Source organism: Protomyctophum parallelum, assembly GCF_964188405.1.
Source record: "Protomyctophum parallelum genome assembly, chromosome: 4".
NCBI classification, from domain to species: Eukaryota; Metazoa; Chordata; class Actinopteri; order Myctophiformes; family Myctophidae; genus Protomyctophum; species Protomyctophum parallelum.
The window spans coordinates 8,550,547-8,567,446 of record NC_139700.1 but is presented as its reverse complement, the minus strand read 5'-3'; the positions used below and the strand labels follow the sequence as shown (position 1 = coordinate 8,567,446).

Sequence of the window (16,900 nt, the reverse complement as noted above, 5' to 3'; positions counted from 1 at the left end):
TAGCAACACTGAGTTTGTCACAGCAATAATTGCAGACGGTTTTAATTAGAACTGGATCAAACAGCAGATGAGTTGGTTGGGGGAAGGCCCTGTGCTATTGATTTAATTTGTCTTCTTTCTTTTTTCCTGACATCTTTCAAAGGTCAAGGTCCAGTTTAGACCTTTGCAAAGCATCTCTCAGAGTGCATTTCTAGGTATTGTAAATCAATGGCGTGAGGAAAGTTGTGCTGAGATACATATCTGTCAGCATGTCCTTTCTTTCCAGAATGTGCTAGAGTCAGCTAGACCCTCTATTTAAAAATGTAACACATCATACTCTAAGCCTATAATACATTCATGTTTTCATATAAGTTGACTGTACAACAGAAGCAAAGATACTGGTCATATAATTTAGTGGTGCCGATACACTCCGTCCTCATCTCCAACCTGACCAGGGTCACCAAGGCAGAGGTTCTCCTGTGTAGTGCAGAAATGACCCGTGGTCTTTTTCAGTCAGATCACCAATCACAGCCAAGATAGAGTCCACACTCTCCTCAGGACTCAGAGGAGCCTGGAAACGGCAAAACCAGGAATAAAAACACTATTTACACACATGCATGCATTTAAATATTCTAATCTTAGAACTACATTGGGTCATTTATGTTTGCATGAAGCATAATTTGGCCAAATGTGACTGATGACAGCTTAGCTAGATTCCATTTGTACACTCTCAGAGTTGCAAATAAAACCTTTGAGAACCACTAGTACTGTACTAGTGGACTCAATGTGCTATAAATCAGTATACATATTCTGAAGAAAACAGAGACTTGATGTTCAGTAAATTCAAAATAAGAAGATCATAATGGTGTGTAAAACAGAAAAAGACACATTTGTCTGTGTACGGACATATTGATGACCTCTGGTTCAGAACAATCTGGATGGGCCACAAATCGGATTTGGGCTGCCAGTCTGAACAGCCTTGCTACAGTGTTTTGTTGACTAAGACTAAAAGGTTTTTGATATTTAGTCGACTAAGACTAGACAAAGACTAAATCAAAATCTGCTGAAAAAATTTACACTGCTTTGCTGTCGTATGAATACTTCCAGTATGTGTAACGTTCTCTTAACTCTGGTCCACCCATGTCAGTGCGGACCCAGAGTGTAGCGGTCGGTCTCTTACCTCTGGCCCACCCATCTCCGTGCGGACCCAGCCTGGGTGCAACGCCATGCAGAGAATCCTGTCTGGCTCCAGGTCCACTGCCATGCAGCGACTCACCATGTTCAGGGCACTCTGTACGTCATGGCGACATCCAAAACAAGTGCACAAAATGCAAAACACACAAATGGTTACAATACAAAACAAAACCCAACCAATGCTTTTGCAGTTAACCACATCCTCACATCAGTCACATGCACCTCCATGGGGACAGAGGGGCATTCTGACGCACCGCCATTCCCACTACGTGGCTTCCGCGTGCGGTTAGGGTCAGGCTGTAACAACTAACAAAGGAACATTGCACTACATTGTTCTAGCATGGACCATAATCTTCAACACAATCAAACAACAAAGGCAATACATTGTATCAATTTACACATTAAAAGGAAACCACTCTTCATCCAACACAGCATCCAGTCTGGGCACTCTGGTGTGTGTGTGCGCCTGTGCGTGCGTGCGTGTGCGCGTGCGTGCGTGTGCGCGCGTGTGTGTGTGTATTAGCATGAACTAAAAGTAAATAAGATAATGTAAGAAATGCATGACCGAGTAACACCATGGAGGTAAATTCAATTTGGTCTTTTGTCATTAACATTGGGCTCACACTCTGCTTTTAATCCTAATCATTTACTTCTTGTAACCCATCACCAAAGCGTAAACATTTATTTTATAGAGCATTTAGAGACAGTCATTGTGACATGCTTGAGGCACTGGGTGTAAGCAGACCTAGGATTCCATGCGCGGCCAAAAGAAGCTGTCTGCCGGGGTCTCTTCTGGGTTTTTAGACAGCTGGTGGATGGAAATGAAGCCAGATTGCCGCGTCGGCCAGATTCCCGGAAAAGCTTGCCCCAGCGGCATTCTGCCGCGTGGGTGGAGCTTCATTTCCATCCACCAGCTGTCTACAAACCCAGAAGAGACCCCGGCAGACAGCTTCTTTTGGCCGCGCATGGAAGTTCAGGTGTGCCCAGGCTGACTGTCTGCAGCCAGCGGGGGAGGCAGAGGTGTGCTCTGCCAACTCACAGCCACACCTGCAGCTCATCAGGTAATTGTGTCACACAGGCCCTGTTGCAGTGAGACAGGTTTGTTTGTCTACTGTTGTGTACTCTGTGTGTGTTGAGAGACTGTGTTATTGTCACACTGTGACCAATTCATAATTGTATTATTTGCTAGTAGTCCGCCAGCCGACAGGCGTCTTTTGTTTAAAGTGGGAAATTTGGTATTATAGTATTTTTATTGGCCTAAAATATTGTCTATACCGGTACATACATTCATGAATCCACTTGCTGACCGGCTGTCGGCATTGAGCAATTTTTAAAAGGGGTTTATATGTGACCATACCAGTAACATCCTATATAAGGCAAGATTTTCACATTTTCATTATGCTTTATGTAGCATGTGACATGTCAAACTAGGGGGTTTTCATGAATCTGAATCCATTTCAAGCATTATTTTTGCACAAAAAAACGGCCATACAGTAGCTACTTGCCCACTAGCCCAAATTCCCCAAAATGTGCTGACCTCATAACATTTGTGATGATTGCAATGGCCGTTTTTAGCCCAAGGAGTGTTTTTTGTGCAAAACGAATGCTTGGAATAGATTCAGAATAGTGAAAACCTGCTAGTTTGTCAAATGAAATTTTGACATTAACATTTTTGCCATAGCCTATATAGGATGTCAATGGTTGGTATGGTCACTATAAATAATTGCTCACTACCGACAGCCGGTCAGCAAGTGGATTCATGAATGTGTATATATACTGTATAGACAATAATTTTTTAGGCCAATACAAAAAACTATATACCAAATTTCCCACCCCCACAACCCCGGCTGCTGGACTATAGTTTACGTGTGTGCGGCTGTGCAGTGGGCCAAGAGAGGCTCTGTTCATCCATGTAGGCAACTACAGTTCTCGTTTCACCCCGAGAGTGACAAGTTGGTCACAGTGATGTTGTTAGAATAATACCTTGGATGTCCGGTAAGGGTACCATTTGAAGCTGTTGGCCCTTTCCCCCCAGTATAGCTCCACGGAGCCCAGCAGAGAGGTCATGTTGATGATGGCTGCCCTGTGGATGCCCATGGTGCTACAGCCTGTTCCTGCCCTGGAGGCCGCTCGCTTCAGCAGCGGCAGGAATGCCTGGCAGGGACACACAAAGACTTTTGGATTAAGACTGGAATTTACTATAGGGTTGGGATCCGGAAGCGAAGGAACCGGATCCCACATTGAGGAACCGGAATCTGTTCCATCACATTTTCTAAATGGTAAATGGTGCATTTATATAGCGCCTTTATCCAAGGCGCTTTACATAGATTGTGCATTACATTCACCCATTCACACACACATTCATACACAGATTGCGGGGGAAGCCATGCAAGGCACCAACCAGCACATCAGGAGCAATTTGGCGTTCAGTGTCTTGCCCAAGGACACTTCGACATGTAGACAGGAGGAGCCGGGATTCGAACCGCCGACCCTAAAGGTTCCACAACCCTACTGGGAACACACTGCAGGATGTTCACAATACCTCCCGGTCAAGGTCAGTGTCAATCAAGGTCAGTGTTGTACAGTGTTTTTACATAAGTAGCACATTATGTAATATTGTGAGCATCATAAATACAGTCAGAAATTGTGTTATATTAGAGCTGCTATGTGACATATGCATTGCTTGACATAGCCTATGTCAAGCAAAGCACTTACTTTTTATGCTCAAAATGTATACTCTGTCTGCACCAACAGGGGGTGCTGCAGCTTCCGAGTTGTTTGAGTTTCATCATGACAATGAATTATAGTATCATAAAATGTCATGTTATTACCAATAGAGGGTATGCACATGCATAAAGTCAGTGGCAACGTGAGTTTAACATGGATTAACGTTGTTTAATGCAATCAGATAGGACTTTTCTGTTTGGACATGTATGGGCTGTCATAGCCCAGTCGTTTTTTGACACTCAGTAGGGAATACCAGATGAGTCGCCCCTTTACCAACTCGCCCCGGGCGTACAGCCGGCGGAACTGTGCGGCCTGGTATTCCTAAAGTAACCTAAGTGAATTATGCTTAAACGGTTAAACCTAACCTTATTCCTAACCTTAACTATGCCTAAACCCATACCTAAACTTAACCCCAATAAAACTATGCCTAACCCTAAACTTATTTCTAACTTTATTCTCAGTAAAACAAAATAAAGAATACAAGAACCGCGGCACCGAGCGGTCGGCATGAGGTCGCCAGAAAAAGTGTTCCCGCATAACTTCCGGGTATGATGTCACGCACATAGTCCGCATACCCTCTATAACTTTATTGTGGCAAGAAATAATAATATTACATTTTTAAACTATATTCCCCAACACTGCTCAAGGTCGGGTTCTGCATTTTTATTCCAGTCAGTGCAGTCTGCTTTTCACATTGCATCAGGCATCACTGCACAGAGGAAATACTCGCGTAACTTGCTCTGGTTTTACTTGATTTTCAAGGTTTTGTAGTTGAATTATAGGACTTTAAGGAAGTGTCTAGACATTAATCCAACACCATCTAACACTGGCATTTCACAAACGTAACAGCTTGTCAAGTTTCTAAAACAACGGCTCGTACCTTAGTTATCATGAGAGGAGCCACAGAGTTGGCTCGTACCTTAGTTATCATGAGAGGAGCCACAGAGTTGGCTATACCTTTAGTTATCATGAGAGGAGCCACAGAGTTGGCTAGTACCTTAGTTATCATGAGAGGAGCCACAGAGTTGGCTATACCTTAGTTATCATGAGAGGAGCCACAGAGTTGGCTCGTACCTTAGTTATCATGAGAGGAGCCACAGAGTTGGCTATACCTTAGTTATCATGAGAGGAGCCACAGAGTTGGCTCGTACCTTAGTTATCATGAGAGGAGCCACAGAGTTGGCTCGTACCTTAGTTATCATGAGAGGAGCCACAGAGTTGGCTCGTACCTTAGTTATCATGAGAGGAGCCACAGAGTTGGCTAGTAACTTAGTTATCATGAGGAGACACAGAGTTGGCTCGTACCTTAGTTATCATGAGAGGAGCCACAGAGTTGGCTCGTACCTTAGTTATCATGAGAGGAGCCACAGAGTTGGCTAGTACCTTAGTTATCATGAGAGGAGCCACAGAGTTGGTGTGGAAGTTCTCGATCATCATCTCAGCTGTGACGGTCTGGAAGTCAGCCACCACGTTGATGCCTGCGTTGTTGATCAAGCAGTTCAATCCCTCTTCCTGTACGAGATGTGCCACCTCCTCCGCTGCCTTCTCTATGCTCTCTTGGCTCACCACATCTGATGGAGAGAGACAGACAGAAGAAGCACGTTGAACACCTTGTCTTGGCTTCTCCACATCTTCTCTTGCCTTCTCCACATCTGATGGAGAGACAGAAGCACATTGACCATCAGGGCCAGGGCTGAGACAGGAGGGCAGGTGTTCAACTATAGGGTGGCCGATAGTGATAAATATCATCAAGACGATACTGTCTCCATGATTTCCACCTTTTCAGAGATATCGTATACAAGTATATCGTGATACAGTGAATGCACATTCTATGATTTGCAGTTCTATAACTTAATTGATACTTCTGTAGAATGACGTTGGCCAAAAGTACTTAGTCTAAAATGGTCTGTTACTCCTTTTTTCTTTTAGTTTTTGTTACCTTGTACTAGGTGGTTGTACTATTATGTAACTTGAAAATAACCATACAAAAATGCTTGAAAAGAATATTGTGTATCATGATACAGCTTGAAACAATATTGTGATATTCTATTTTTCCATATTGCCCTGCCCAATGCCCACCCCTATGTTCAACACTGTCAAATCCTTCATTTCCATTTGGTTGCATTTGTACTCTCTCTGAGTTACAAATGGATAAATTACCACTGAGGGGTTTCTTCAGACTCATTTGGATGTCCACCACGGCCCACAGGCTATTATTTGCACTTTCTTCAGCCTAATTTGGGTCTGCCCGGACTATTATTTGCACTTTCTTCAGCCTATAATTGGAAGTGTATAATATTGGCCTGGTGCAGGCCAGTGCAAAATTAAATAAAAGCCTGCAGCCGCCTGCTTCCCTTTAAACGCCTGGGGTCCAATTTCCAAAACGATTTTCTGTTAGTGTACCCAGATTTCCCCAGTGCCCTGTTTGTGCCCACTGCTGCCCACCCATGTAGTATTCTCCAGTTCCCTTGCACACTGTTTTGGTTCCCACTATTCATGATGTAGTAGCTCTATATTCATTCAAACACCACAACTCACACATATTGAACACCCATCATCATTCAGTCTTCTTACCCAGGGGGACTATATGGATGTTGGGATGGTTCTGTGCCAGTTTCTGGAGTTCCTGTGTACAGTACAGCACACGCAACAGCACATGAATTAATATTGCACCATCAAGACCCCGTGTCTCTTTATTTTGCTTCTATTCGCCTAGCTCTGGTCCATAGCCTTAGCAGTAGAGCTACTATTCACCCATGGTTCATAGTTCACAACGACACTCGTCCTACACGAGCGTCATGGATGAACTTCACCGTTTTGCGCACCTTTGCTACCTCTATAACGTTAAAGTGAACATACACATTCATATTTCAAATATAAAGTGCTCTCTACCAGGACACAGATGTTACAATATTGCACGGTTCGGTATTGGCACGCGTGCCTTCCGTATTCTTCAATAAATCGCATTTTAATCCGATCGGTGGCCATTTTCTCAAAAAGTTACAATGTATCAGAGCGCAATACACCTCCCAGCCGATAGAGTAGCGCAGTTGAAAACATAATGATGGGGGGACGGGACGGGACGGGGGGATGAATGGCCATCGGTCGGATTTTTATTGAACATGAACCCGCCTGAGCAAAGTTGCACATTCGTGCGGCCGTGCCCTTATTTATATTTGAAATCTGAACGTCGTTTATGTAGTAGACTACGTTGTAAATGGAGCAAGTGCGTAAAACAGGTTGAAGTTTCGCCATGACTGTCATGAATGATTCAGTGCAGACACTAAATCGCCAGTATCATTCAGTGTGTAATAATGTCTTGCACATAATTGACTGTATTGACAGAGTCACAGTCTGTATACAGGCTACAACACTGACTAAACAGCGACAATATTATTATTACTATGTCAATACGTTTGAACTACCTGAGCACCACTCGGGTTCCGCGCCGTGGCAATGATCTTGCCCGGTGAAAAGTCTCCCGTCGCAAGGCTGTGTACTATCTGTAGACCGAGGCCCCGAGTGGCTCCGGTTACCATGACAGAACGGCAGTTTTTGAAATTCGCTGCGCCACTCATTGTCAATGTGTGCACTGCCACTGTATGTATAGTAGTAGGTGATTTGATTATAATCTTTATTTGTTTTAGAGCTTGGCTAGTAAGGAGCTTTCTACACGGAATGATCACGTGACGACGGTGTCCTTCTACATACACTACAGAAAAGGTTTATGCATAATCCTCCTGAAATGTACAATAATTTCCAGTAGGTGGCAGGATTTCAACACTTCTGTAGCCACAGTGGTTCCCAAACTGTTTCATATCAAGGACCCTAAATTGACACTAATTAGCCCCCCCCCCCCCCACACACACACACACACACACACACACACACACACACACACACACACACACACACACACATTTGAAGAGATATGCCAGGGACCCCCCATAAGAGAAGATTTTTTTAGGGCTCTAGCAGTAATTTTCAACCTGTCTACGGACCCCCATTTAATGGCATTTAATTTATATATCTGGGACCCCCAAAGTATATTGTAAAATCAATGTTAATTTAACTCTGAGAGTGTACAAATGGAACCAAATGCTGTTAGGGTCCATTTGGTTCCATTTGTACACGCTCTGAGTTACAGACCCATAAGGGTCCATTTGGTTCCTAACTATCATTTAGCTGCAGGAACCCCCTGGAACTCCCTCAAGGACCCCTGGGGGTCCCCGGACCCCACTTTGGGAACCACTGCCACACAGACACACATACACACATGCTGATGCAATGGGCTAGTGCGGCAAGTGTTTCATCTACAGTAGTGTACATTAAATTGATATTTGGTAGTAGTGTTATACATTAAATTGACAAGTGGATGTCTGCTACTGTAGATAAGATGTAGCCTACCCTACACCTTATCTGCATGTGTGCCTTTCAGTATTGAAATATGAGACCTTATAAGCGACGAGTGTTGTGGAAGGCAAGTTAGAAAGTTTATAGACTTGTGTAATGTCAAAGTGAACAGTCGGCCTCTGTGGGTATGTATCTTTCAAACGAAACAAGATAGAGTCCAAAGCCTTTCCAGGAGTTTTGACTATCGATCACCTTGTGGTTATTTCTTCCTCTCCCTGAATCCCTCAAGGATCCTCTTTCATATGATCTTCCTGAACCAATTCCAGGCTGGCTTTCAGAGAGGCTAGAACACAAGGCCATTAAAACGGTCACCAGAGCCCTATATGCAGGACTGAGACGAGAAATGACAGAAATCACTCACAGCAGGTTTTTTTAAGGGACCAAGAACGTATTTTTTCTTCTCCTTCTTCTTCTTCCGCCAAAAATAGCAGTTCTGGCTGAACCGTGCAGTCGGTAGACTCGGAAATATGGTAGAGGGCCATGCCAAACGGTGAGGATGCGAAGCCCTTTGGCCAAATGGTGGCGCTATAGCACTCAATTGAAAATGCTAACTTTGAACGTGGATGGCTCATGAACCGTTTGTCCGTCGGCAATGAAACTTCGATACACATATGCGTCTCCTCATGTCGAACAACTTTTGTGCTCTTACTTTTGAACTCTGACCTTTACATCACCCACCATTCCTCCCAGGATCTTTGATCATAATGCACAAAAACTTCTAATCTACACGTGAACTTTGGACCTGTACGGAAAAAAAATCTAAAGTAAATGTTTTTAAGTGAGGTTTTATGAGCCAATGAATATTGCATTCCTGCCTGGTCCCGCCTTATCGCTGCTTGCAGCTATATTTGTTTGTTCTTTTTTTTTTTACCCATTTTTCACCTGATGCCAATTGCCTAAACTGTAATCCTGGGCGCTACTCTCCCTCTACCTACCTGGGGAGAGCCCCGAACTGAGCTCATGCTTCCTTCAATGCATGAGGAGTGAGCAGGCCGCTTCTTATCACCTAACGGGGTGGAGTTCCCCCGGTAGGACACAGCACATGGAAGGAACACGTTATTACAACCAGTTCCAATTCCCCTCCATCAGCCAGGGGGAGGCAGTATAGAGACCAGGATTACTGCTGATTACTTCTGTGTGGGTACCCCTATACCCTAGGGGACACATCAGAGAGAACATGCAAAATCCACACAGAAAGGCCCTTCTAGCTGTGAGGCGACAACGCTACCAACTGCGCCTCCGTGCCCCTACGCACAGCAGGCTTTAATTAGGGAAAATACTGTTCCAGTGTTTTCGATTTCCACTTAGCTGAATAGTCTGGTGCATGAGCCCCAACCTTACTCAATCTAACTTTTAAAATGTCCACTTTTGGCCTCAGAGAGTTCAAGAGTTCATACTTAGTTATTTGATCAATGAACTGGAATGATTCTGCTATATTTAGCTTCAGTTGGTCTTCATGCAATATGACTGAATTATGTCTTGGGTAGGCCTATAGGAGTTAGCTGTGCTGTTTGCATCTGTGCACTGACTGCATTCGTGTAAATGGTAAATTAAATTGTGCATTTATATAGCGCCTTTATCCAAGGCGCTTTATATAGATTGTGCATTACATTCACCCATTCACGCACACATTCATACACCGATGGAGGCGGAATCCATGCAAGGAAGCAACCTGTTAATTTGGAGCAATATGCTTAGGGGTTCAGAGTCTTGCTCAAGGACACTTCGACACTAACTCTGGGGGAGCCCGGGTTCGAATTAGGATCCTTTTGGATCTCATCCGGCCACTCTACCCCTGACCCACCACCGTGTTCGATATTGTGTGAGGTACTATCAGAATTTAGGTTGGAGAATCCATTTTCAATCATTTAATTGGTAGCCTATGGGCTAAAATTATAGTGGACATAAATAAAATACCAGGTTTCCCTTCATCAATGAATAAATCATGGTTGTTACCTTTTTATACTGCCTGTAGTCGTCAGCTTTTACAGATGTAGCTTACTCTGTGAGTGAATGTTAACATACACACGCCATCATTCACTATACTCAAGCAAGCGTGCTGTCTTTCAGTTGGCTGCAAGTGGTTTTCACAATTATGTGAATGCTGAATAAAATAGAAGATACCAATGCATTGCCTCATGGGAAATTTGGTTTGCTGAACACCAGCACAGAACATGGTATGACCTACATTTTGTTGCAGCGGTGTGGACTGCATATAGGCCTATATTACATCCTAGTTAACTAACACTTTTAGCCATTTTGTCGATCAATCTAATTATATCACCATGCATGGAATATAAATTCACCACCAACACGCATACATAATAGAACATCTGATGTTCTGCAACATCTCCATTACTTTATACGATCCCATTGCACAACGATGTCACTGAAAATAAACTGTTTAACTAGCTTATAGTCTGTTCTTGTTGATTACAGAGTATAAATTAGGCTAACCTTTTTACGAGTGGAGAGGCCGCCAGAGAGAATAATGACAGTGGCAGCATAGTAAACAATGCTCACACAGAGCAGGGTTTATGTAAATAAATAACAAAGAAATGGAAACAAGTTATGTGGACTGCAGTGCACATCTTCTCCTCCCAGTGCGCCCAACGTCCGCGTTAGGAAGCAGTGGGGTTGGGTGCGCTGCCAGACGGGTGGCAGTGATAGCAGAGTATTTGGAGGCCATCCAATCTCTGTACACCCAGGGCTGTGCGTTGTCATCTATATCCTGTTTGTGATTTACGTGGACAGGATCTCGAGGCGAAGCCGTGGAGGAAAGGGTATACGGCTCAGTGAGCTAAGGGTTCACTGCTTTTTGCAGAAGATGTGCTCCTGATGGCACCATCGGTCCAAGACCTTCAGCCCTCATACTGGCCCGGTTCGCAGTCGAGTGTACGGCGGTTGGGATGAGGATCAGCATCTCCAAATCTGAGGCCATGGTTCTCAGCAGGAAACTGATGGATTGTGCAATCCAAGTAGGGAATGAGACATTACCCCAGACGAAGGAGTTTAAGTATCTCGGGGTCTTGTTCACGGGTGAGAGGAGGACAGTGAAGGAGATCAGCCGGAGATTGGAGCAGCAGGGGCGGTATTGCAGTCGCTGTACCGCACTGTTGTGATGAAAAGAGAGCTGAGCCAGAAGGCAAAGCTCTCTGTGTGTGGGGTCATGACTGAAAGAATAAGGTTGCAAATGAGTTTTCTTCGACGGGTGGCTGGTATCTCCCTTAGAGATAGGGTGAGAACTTCAGTCACGCGAGAGAGACTCGGAGTAGAGTCGCTGCTTCTTCGCTTGGAAAGGAGCCATCTTAGGTCGTTCGGGCATCTGGTTAGGATGCCTCTCGGGCGTCTACCTAGGGAGGAGACCATGGCGCAGATGGAGGAAACACATCGACTCACTGGCCTTTGAACGCTTCGAGTACCCCCCCCCCCCCCCCCAGGAGGAAGTTACTAAATGATGATAGGCCTATAGTGTAATATACATCTAGAATTGGGATTTGCTTAAGTTAAAAGTAAAACACAGTCATATATGAATAATAATGAATACTATAGCTTATGAATACTAAATGGTAAATGGTGCATATAAATGCACCATTTACCATTTATAATTCAGTTATTTTCAGAATCTTAATGTAAGTGTATCATTTACTCAAACTCCTTGAGGTATTTTAGACCAGTGGTTTCCCAAACTTGACGTTTACTCGGGACTCGGAAGGGACCCCAAACTAGTGAAAATAGCAGATCTACAAGCACACAGCAGACAGTGCTTTGCTTCGCGCTTTTTAAAATGTATATATATATATATTCTTTTATAAATAGGCAAAGAAAATGGGATGTTTTTAATTAAGTCGTAACCCATAATAATTGGTCCGGACCGTGACCCACAAATGGGAACTCATGTTTGGGAAACGGGAGGATTTATTATTGTCCTATTTGTGAATAAAATCCCCTGTATCCCCTGCAGGGGTCCCTGTTCAGAGCTGTGGCTCATGATTTAAAGATTTAAACGCTTCTGATTAATTGATGCAGATTTGTGCCTTTGCGCTGCAGTGAGCTGGGAGTTGGTGGTGCACTCGCTGTATTATTCAGGTGGCTTTAAAAGCATGTCAGATCAATTGAAGGAATTTCCAGAAATATCATGTCCTGCCTCGCTTACCCACAAGTAACAATCCCAGTCAGAGAAACCTAGCACCAGAGAAACCAAAAGAAGACCAGCTGAAAAGCTAGTATGGTACATGGCTAGTAACTTAGTAAGACCACAATGGAAATTGTATTTTTCTTTTCGTTTTTCTTTATTGTGTTGTACCCCATTCTCAAACAATTTAAATGACTATTTGTCACAGCGTATTATATAGGTTTTTGTATTATGTCATATCAAAATCAGAAGGCCATGTCTGAAATGCTGGAGAACTTTTATTTTGAAACGACGGATACTGGAAGCAATGACACATGGGTGAGTCTTAACCGGCCACGTATGTCGGAGCCACGGTTGTGTCTTAACCGGCCACACATGTGTCTTAACTGGCCACTCATGTCGGCGCCACGGTTAGTCTTAACCGACCACATACTGTATGTGTCTTAACCAGCCACGTGTGTCGAAGCCACGGGTGTGTCTTAACCGGCCACGTATGTGTCTTAACCAGCCATGTATGTGTCTTTTTTTTTTTTTTTTAAGATATTTTTTTGCGGCTTACGCCTTTATTGGTTTTTTAAGGGATAGAAAGTAGGCTGACAGGAAACGGGAGAGAGATGGGGGGATGACATGCGGTAAAGGCCGTGTCGGGTCCGGGAGTCGAACCCGCGGCACACCGCGACTGGATCACCAGTCCGGTGCCCAGACCGTTACGCTACGGCCTGGGCCCATGTATATGTCTTAACCAGCCACGTATGTGTCTTAACCAGCCACGTATGTGTCTTAACCGGCCATGTATGTGTTTTAGCCGGCCACGTATGTGTCTTAACCAGCCACGTATATCGAAGCCACGGGTGTGTCTTAACCAGCCATGTATGTGTCTTAGCCGGCCACGTATGTTGGACCTATTGTTACTAAACTATAAGCCCCCGAAGAATACTGCCTAATCTATAGAGTGGTGCCTGTGTTGTGATGTCAGAACAGACCAGATCCATTATGAAGATATATAGGGGTGATCAGGTCCAGAGTCCAGGCAGAGGCTTTTGTGCTGGTTCTGGACAGCGGGAAATGCATGCTCCGCCCAGTTATTAATTATGTACATGTGTGCCCTATTTATGCCCATATATGGAGTTCTTTGTCAAGCATGCCAAATAAGGCTTTTGTGCCGGTTCTGGGCAACCGGAAATGCAGAGTACCCGTTCCAACCATCTGTCTGTGTCCCTTTTCTGCCCATATATGGAGATTTGTGTATGTGTGACTGTGTATCTGTGTCCCTTTATTCCTATATATGGAGTGCTGTGTCAGGCATGCCCAAATATGGAGTGTTGTGATGTCAGAACAGGCCAGCTTATGGAGTTCTGTGTCAGGCATGCCCAAATATGGAGTGGTGTGATGTCAGAACAGGCCAGCTCCATATATGGACCCTGGACACTGTGGGCAGTGGCCTGTCCAGAGCCTGGGCAGAGGCCTTTTGTGCTGGTTCTGGACAACTGTGGGTCCGACCGATTCGACACCGGGCATTGCACTCCATGTGTGGGTGTGTCGAATTTGAAGTCGTGGTTATCGGGTTACATGAATTACACACGTACAGAGACATTGCATTCATAGATAAATAGATTTCTTACTGACTTAAAACTAATAAAAGTAAACTTTGTTTGACATTTTTAGGGCCTCTGCATAATAATAATTACTCTGTCTGTCCATCTGTTCACGTCGCTCTTCATTTTATTATTATTATTATTACCCTGCCCGCAGCAATGTGTGGCAGGGTTTTTTTATCACAGTAACAGCAGTCTGTCTGTGAACAAAATAACCGGAACAGATGCGAGGATCTTCATTAAACTTTCCGGGAACGACCTCAAAGTTGCCCCAATTTAGGTCTCAAAGGTCGAAGGTCACGATCAAAGTCAACTTAACTTTTTTTCAATTTCCAACACTTTTACTTGTACTCCACTACATCTCAGAGGCAAATATTGTACTTTTACTCCACTACAATTATTGGAAAACTTTAGTTACTAGTTACTTTATAGATTTTGATTATTATTCAAAACATATACCTAAATTAGCCACTATACATTTCAGCCATTTGAAAATAGTCGATTTACAAGCTCTCGATGCGATGCATTGTGAGATGCACAGTATATTTACTTTGGTACTATCTTGGAGTGGCTGCACCACTCAAAAAAAACAACCTAAAGACATAGGAGTACATACAGTACCACAATGAAAGTTGACGTCAACTTCCTGAAACCAGGTTTGCAGGGCAGCTGTCACTGTTTTTGTTTTTGTTTTCGGACGTCCTCATTTGTAAGGGAAAACACTCGTTTACATGTAGGCCGTGTGACCCTCAGTTTTGCCTGTCCTTTCTGTCCCTTTGTTTCAGAACAGAAGAGTACTTTGTACATCTACAGTATTTGTTGAGACCAGCGTATCGAAGCGGGATGAATGGATTAAAAGTTGCAAAAGTTTCACTCTGAAAAATTGTATATAAATTATGATATAAATGCGAATTGGACAGTGTGCAGCACAATCATGATGTAGGCCTACTGTAGGGCTGAGAAATATCAACCCACTTGGATGTTGAATTGCGTTCAACTGGTCCACTCTGGATATGGAGATTTTGACAGCACATTTTTATTTTAGTTTTAGTCATAGTCTCTTGAATAGTCATAATGTCATGACTGTTTTTACACTTGCTGAAAATAGCCGACCTACAGGCTGCGACGTGTTGTGAGCTTCTTGTAGATCTGCTATTTTCAGCATGCAACCAAATGTAAAATGACTTATACTGGATATCTTGTCCACTAGTCCCCTTATATAGTTTTATTTGTTGACGAAATTGTCAATATATTTAGTCGTCATAGCTTCGTTTTCATTTAGTTTTCTGCATTGAAAAAAGGTTGTCGACGAACATTTTTTGTCATGTATTAGTCATGGTAGTCGACGAAATCAACACTGCAGTGCAAATGGGGCTGTCAGAGTGAATACTAGCCAACGCAACGCAGAAGTGAACATGCATGGAACATGATAAAGCTCCAGTTTATATTTGCAATATTCTTGATTTATTTTCTTGAACATACACCACGGTCTGTAGTACTTAAAGCACATTTTTGTGACGAGCTCAATAAATTGCATCATCTTAATCTTAAGATATGTTTTATTAATGTTTCCAATTGACAGAATCAGTCAAAAACCAACATTGAAAATGAAAATCATAACATGATAATGGTACACAAGCTAGGGAATGACAACGAGATTACTTCAGGAAAATAAGAGGTGGAGATTTCATACCAGCTCCATCACTATAATCATTATAAATAACAAAAGTTAAATCCATCACAGTTGTTTGCAGTCATGTTTTACTATATTTATATTGTATTTAATGCAAAGTCAAAGAGCGAGCAGGAATAAGGTTAAGGATCACTCAGTCTACTGTTTGGGAAGGCAGAACCAGGGAATATCAATCAATCAGGATGTAAGGTGAATTTCTTAAAAAGGGTACTCTGGGTTGAGGGCTAGAATAAATAAGTCACAGTTTGAAAGGAGTCTGGAAAGCTGGGATTCCGGTAAGGGTCATGGGAGATGAAGAGGCAGGGTTTTGGAGAGTTAAGGTTTAAGGGTCATGGGAGATGAAGAGGCAGGGTTTTGGAGAGTTAAGATTTGACTAATTCAGGTCTAAGCTAGGGTTGATAAAGAGTCTGGTCATGACTGGGGTTTTACACAGTAACTGATGTTTCCACCTACATGAACTGATATTCATGGAGTGCAGCAGAGGTGTGTCTCTGAACTGCTTTCATCATAAAGGTGAGAAGCTAGGAGGTTTGCGTTTATAATTTATACAGTCAGGTTGCGGGGATTTAAAAAGGGAAGAGCTCCTTTGTGCTGTTTTGTTAGTGCTCTTGTCATTCATTCTGAGGTCATACCATGAGGGGGCGTGTCCGGCACATGCACCTGGTAATTGTTGCCACCAGGCAGCTGGAAGTGGGCGTACGGTAAGACGTACGTGAACTCGGGGGGCGGACGGGGGGGCGGGCGCGGGGGACAGGCAGAGAGAGAATGATGGCTGGCATTAAGAAAGGGACACACAGGTCACATGTCCCTGCAGAGGACGATCTCCAGTTCGCTGCGGTACAGCTTCCCTCCGTCGGACAGAGCCATGATGCTCTGCCTGTAGCCGGTCAGGTTCTTCACGTCCACGTCCTGACCGAGAGAAACGATGAAGTTATCAGTGGTGTTTATTTTACCTAAAGTAAAAGTATCAATACTGCAATACTAGTCTGTTGCAAGTAAAAGTCCAGAATTGAAAATATGTGAAGTAAAATGTACTTAAGTACTGTACAGTGTACATTGTAAAGTAACTAAGTGCATGTAATGTACTTATAGTTACTTTACACCATTTGGTTAGAACCATGACATGTTAAATGTATACATTTATTGTACATGTATTGAATGTTC

General features: G+C 43.5%; 2 protein-coding genes across 3 annotated transcripts in view; both read right to left on the bottom strand.

Moving 5' to 3' along the window:
- Positions 1-24: 24 nt before the first annotated feature.
- LOC310857399 (C-signal) lies at positions 25-7,514 on the bottom strand. Of its 2 annotated transcripts, none has more exons than XM_083763051.1 (6): positions 7,326-7,514; positions 6,475-6,526; positions 5,284-5,552; positions 3,157-3,327; positions 1,160-1,270; positions 25-550 (listed from the first exon to the last, which is right to left on the bottom strand). In XM_083763051.1, the coding sequence occupies exons 1-6, from the start codon at positions 7,476-7,478 to the stop codon at positions 437-439; spliced, it is 870 nt and encodes a 289-aa protein (XP_083619177.1). In that variant the 5' UTR covers positions 7,479-7,514; the 3' UTR covers positions 25-436. The 2 variants fall into 2 exon arrangements, with proteins under 2 accessions (XP_083619177.1, XP_083619178.1); XM_083763052.1 differs by having other exon boundaries at positions 5,284-5,471.
- An 8,076-nt stretch (positions 7,515-15,590) lies between these two features.
- calb2a (calbindin 2a) overlaps positions 15,591-16,900 on the bottom strand; it is a 28,848-nt gene continuing 27,538 nt past the window's right edge. The window contains exon 11 of the mRNA XM_083762619.1: positions 15,591-16,645. Within this exon, the coding sequence (XP_083618745.1) occupies positions 16,535-16,645 (111 nt within the window). The 3' untranslated portion in view covers positions 15,591-16,534. The remainder of the gene's footprint in view (positions 16,646-16,900) is intronic.

What these genes read in the sequence shown, in the direction of transcription:
- LOC310857399 (XM_083763051.1), bottom strand. Translation starts at nt 7,478, where the DNA reads ATGAGTGGCGCAGCGAATTTCAAAAACTGCCGTTCTGTCATGGTAACC. An exon ending in CTCCTCTCATGATAACTAAG is followed by an intron (nt 3,328 to 5,283) that starts GTACTAGCCAAC and finishes TGTCCCTGCCAG; the next exon opens with GCATTCCTGCCGCTGCTGAA. An exon ending in CGGAGATGGGTGGGCCAGAG is followed by an intron (nt 551 to 1,159) that starts GTAAGAGACCGA and finishes TGCCGTTTCCAG; the next exon opens with GCTCCTCTGAGTCCTGAGGA.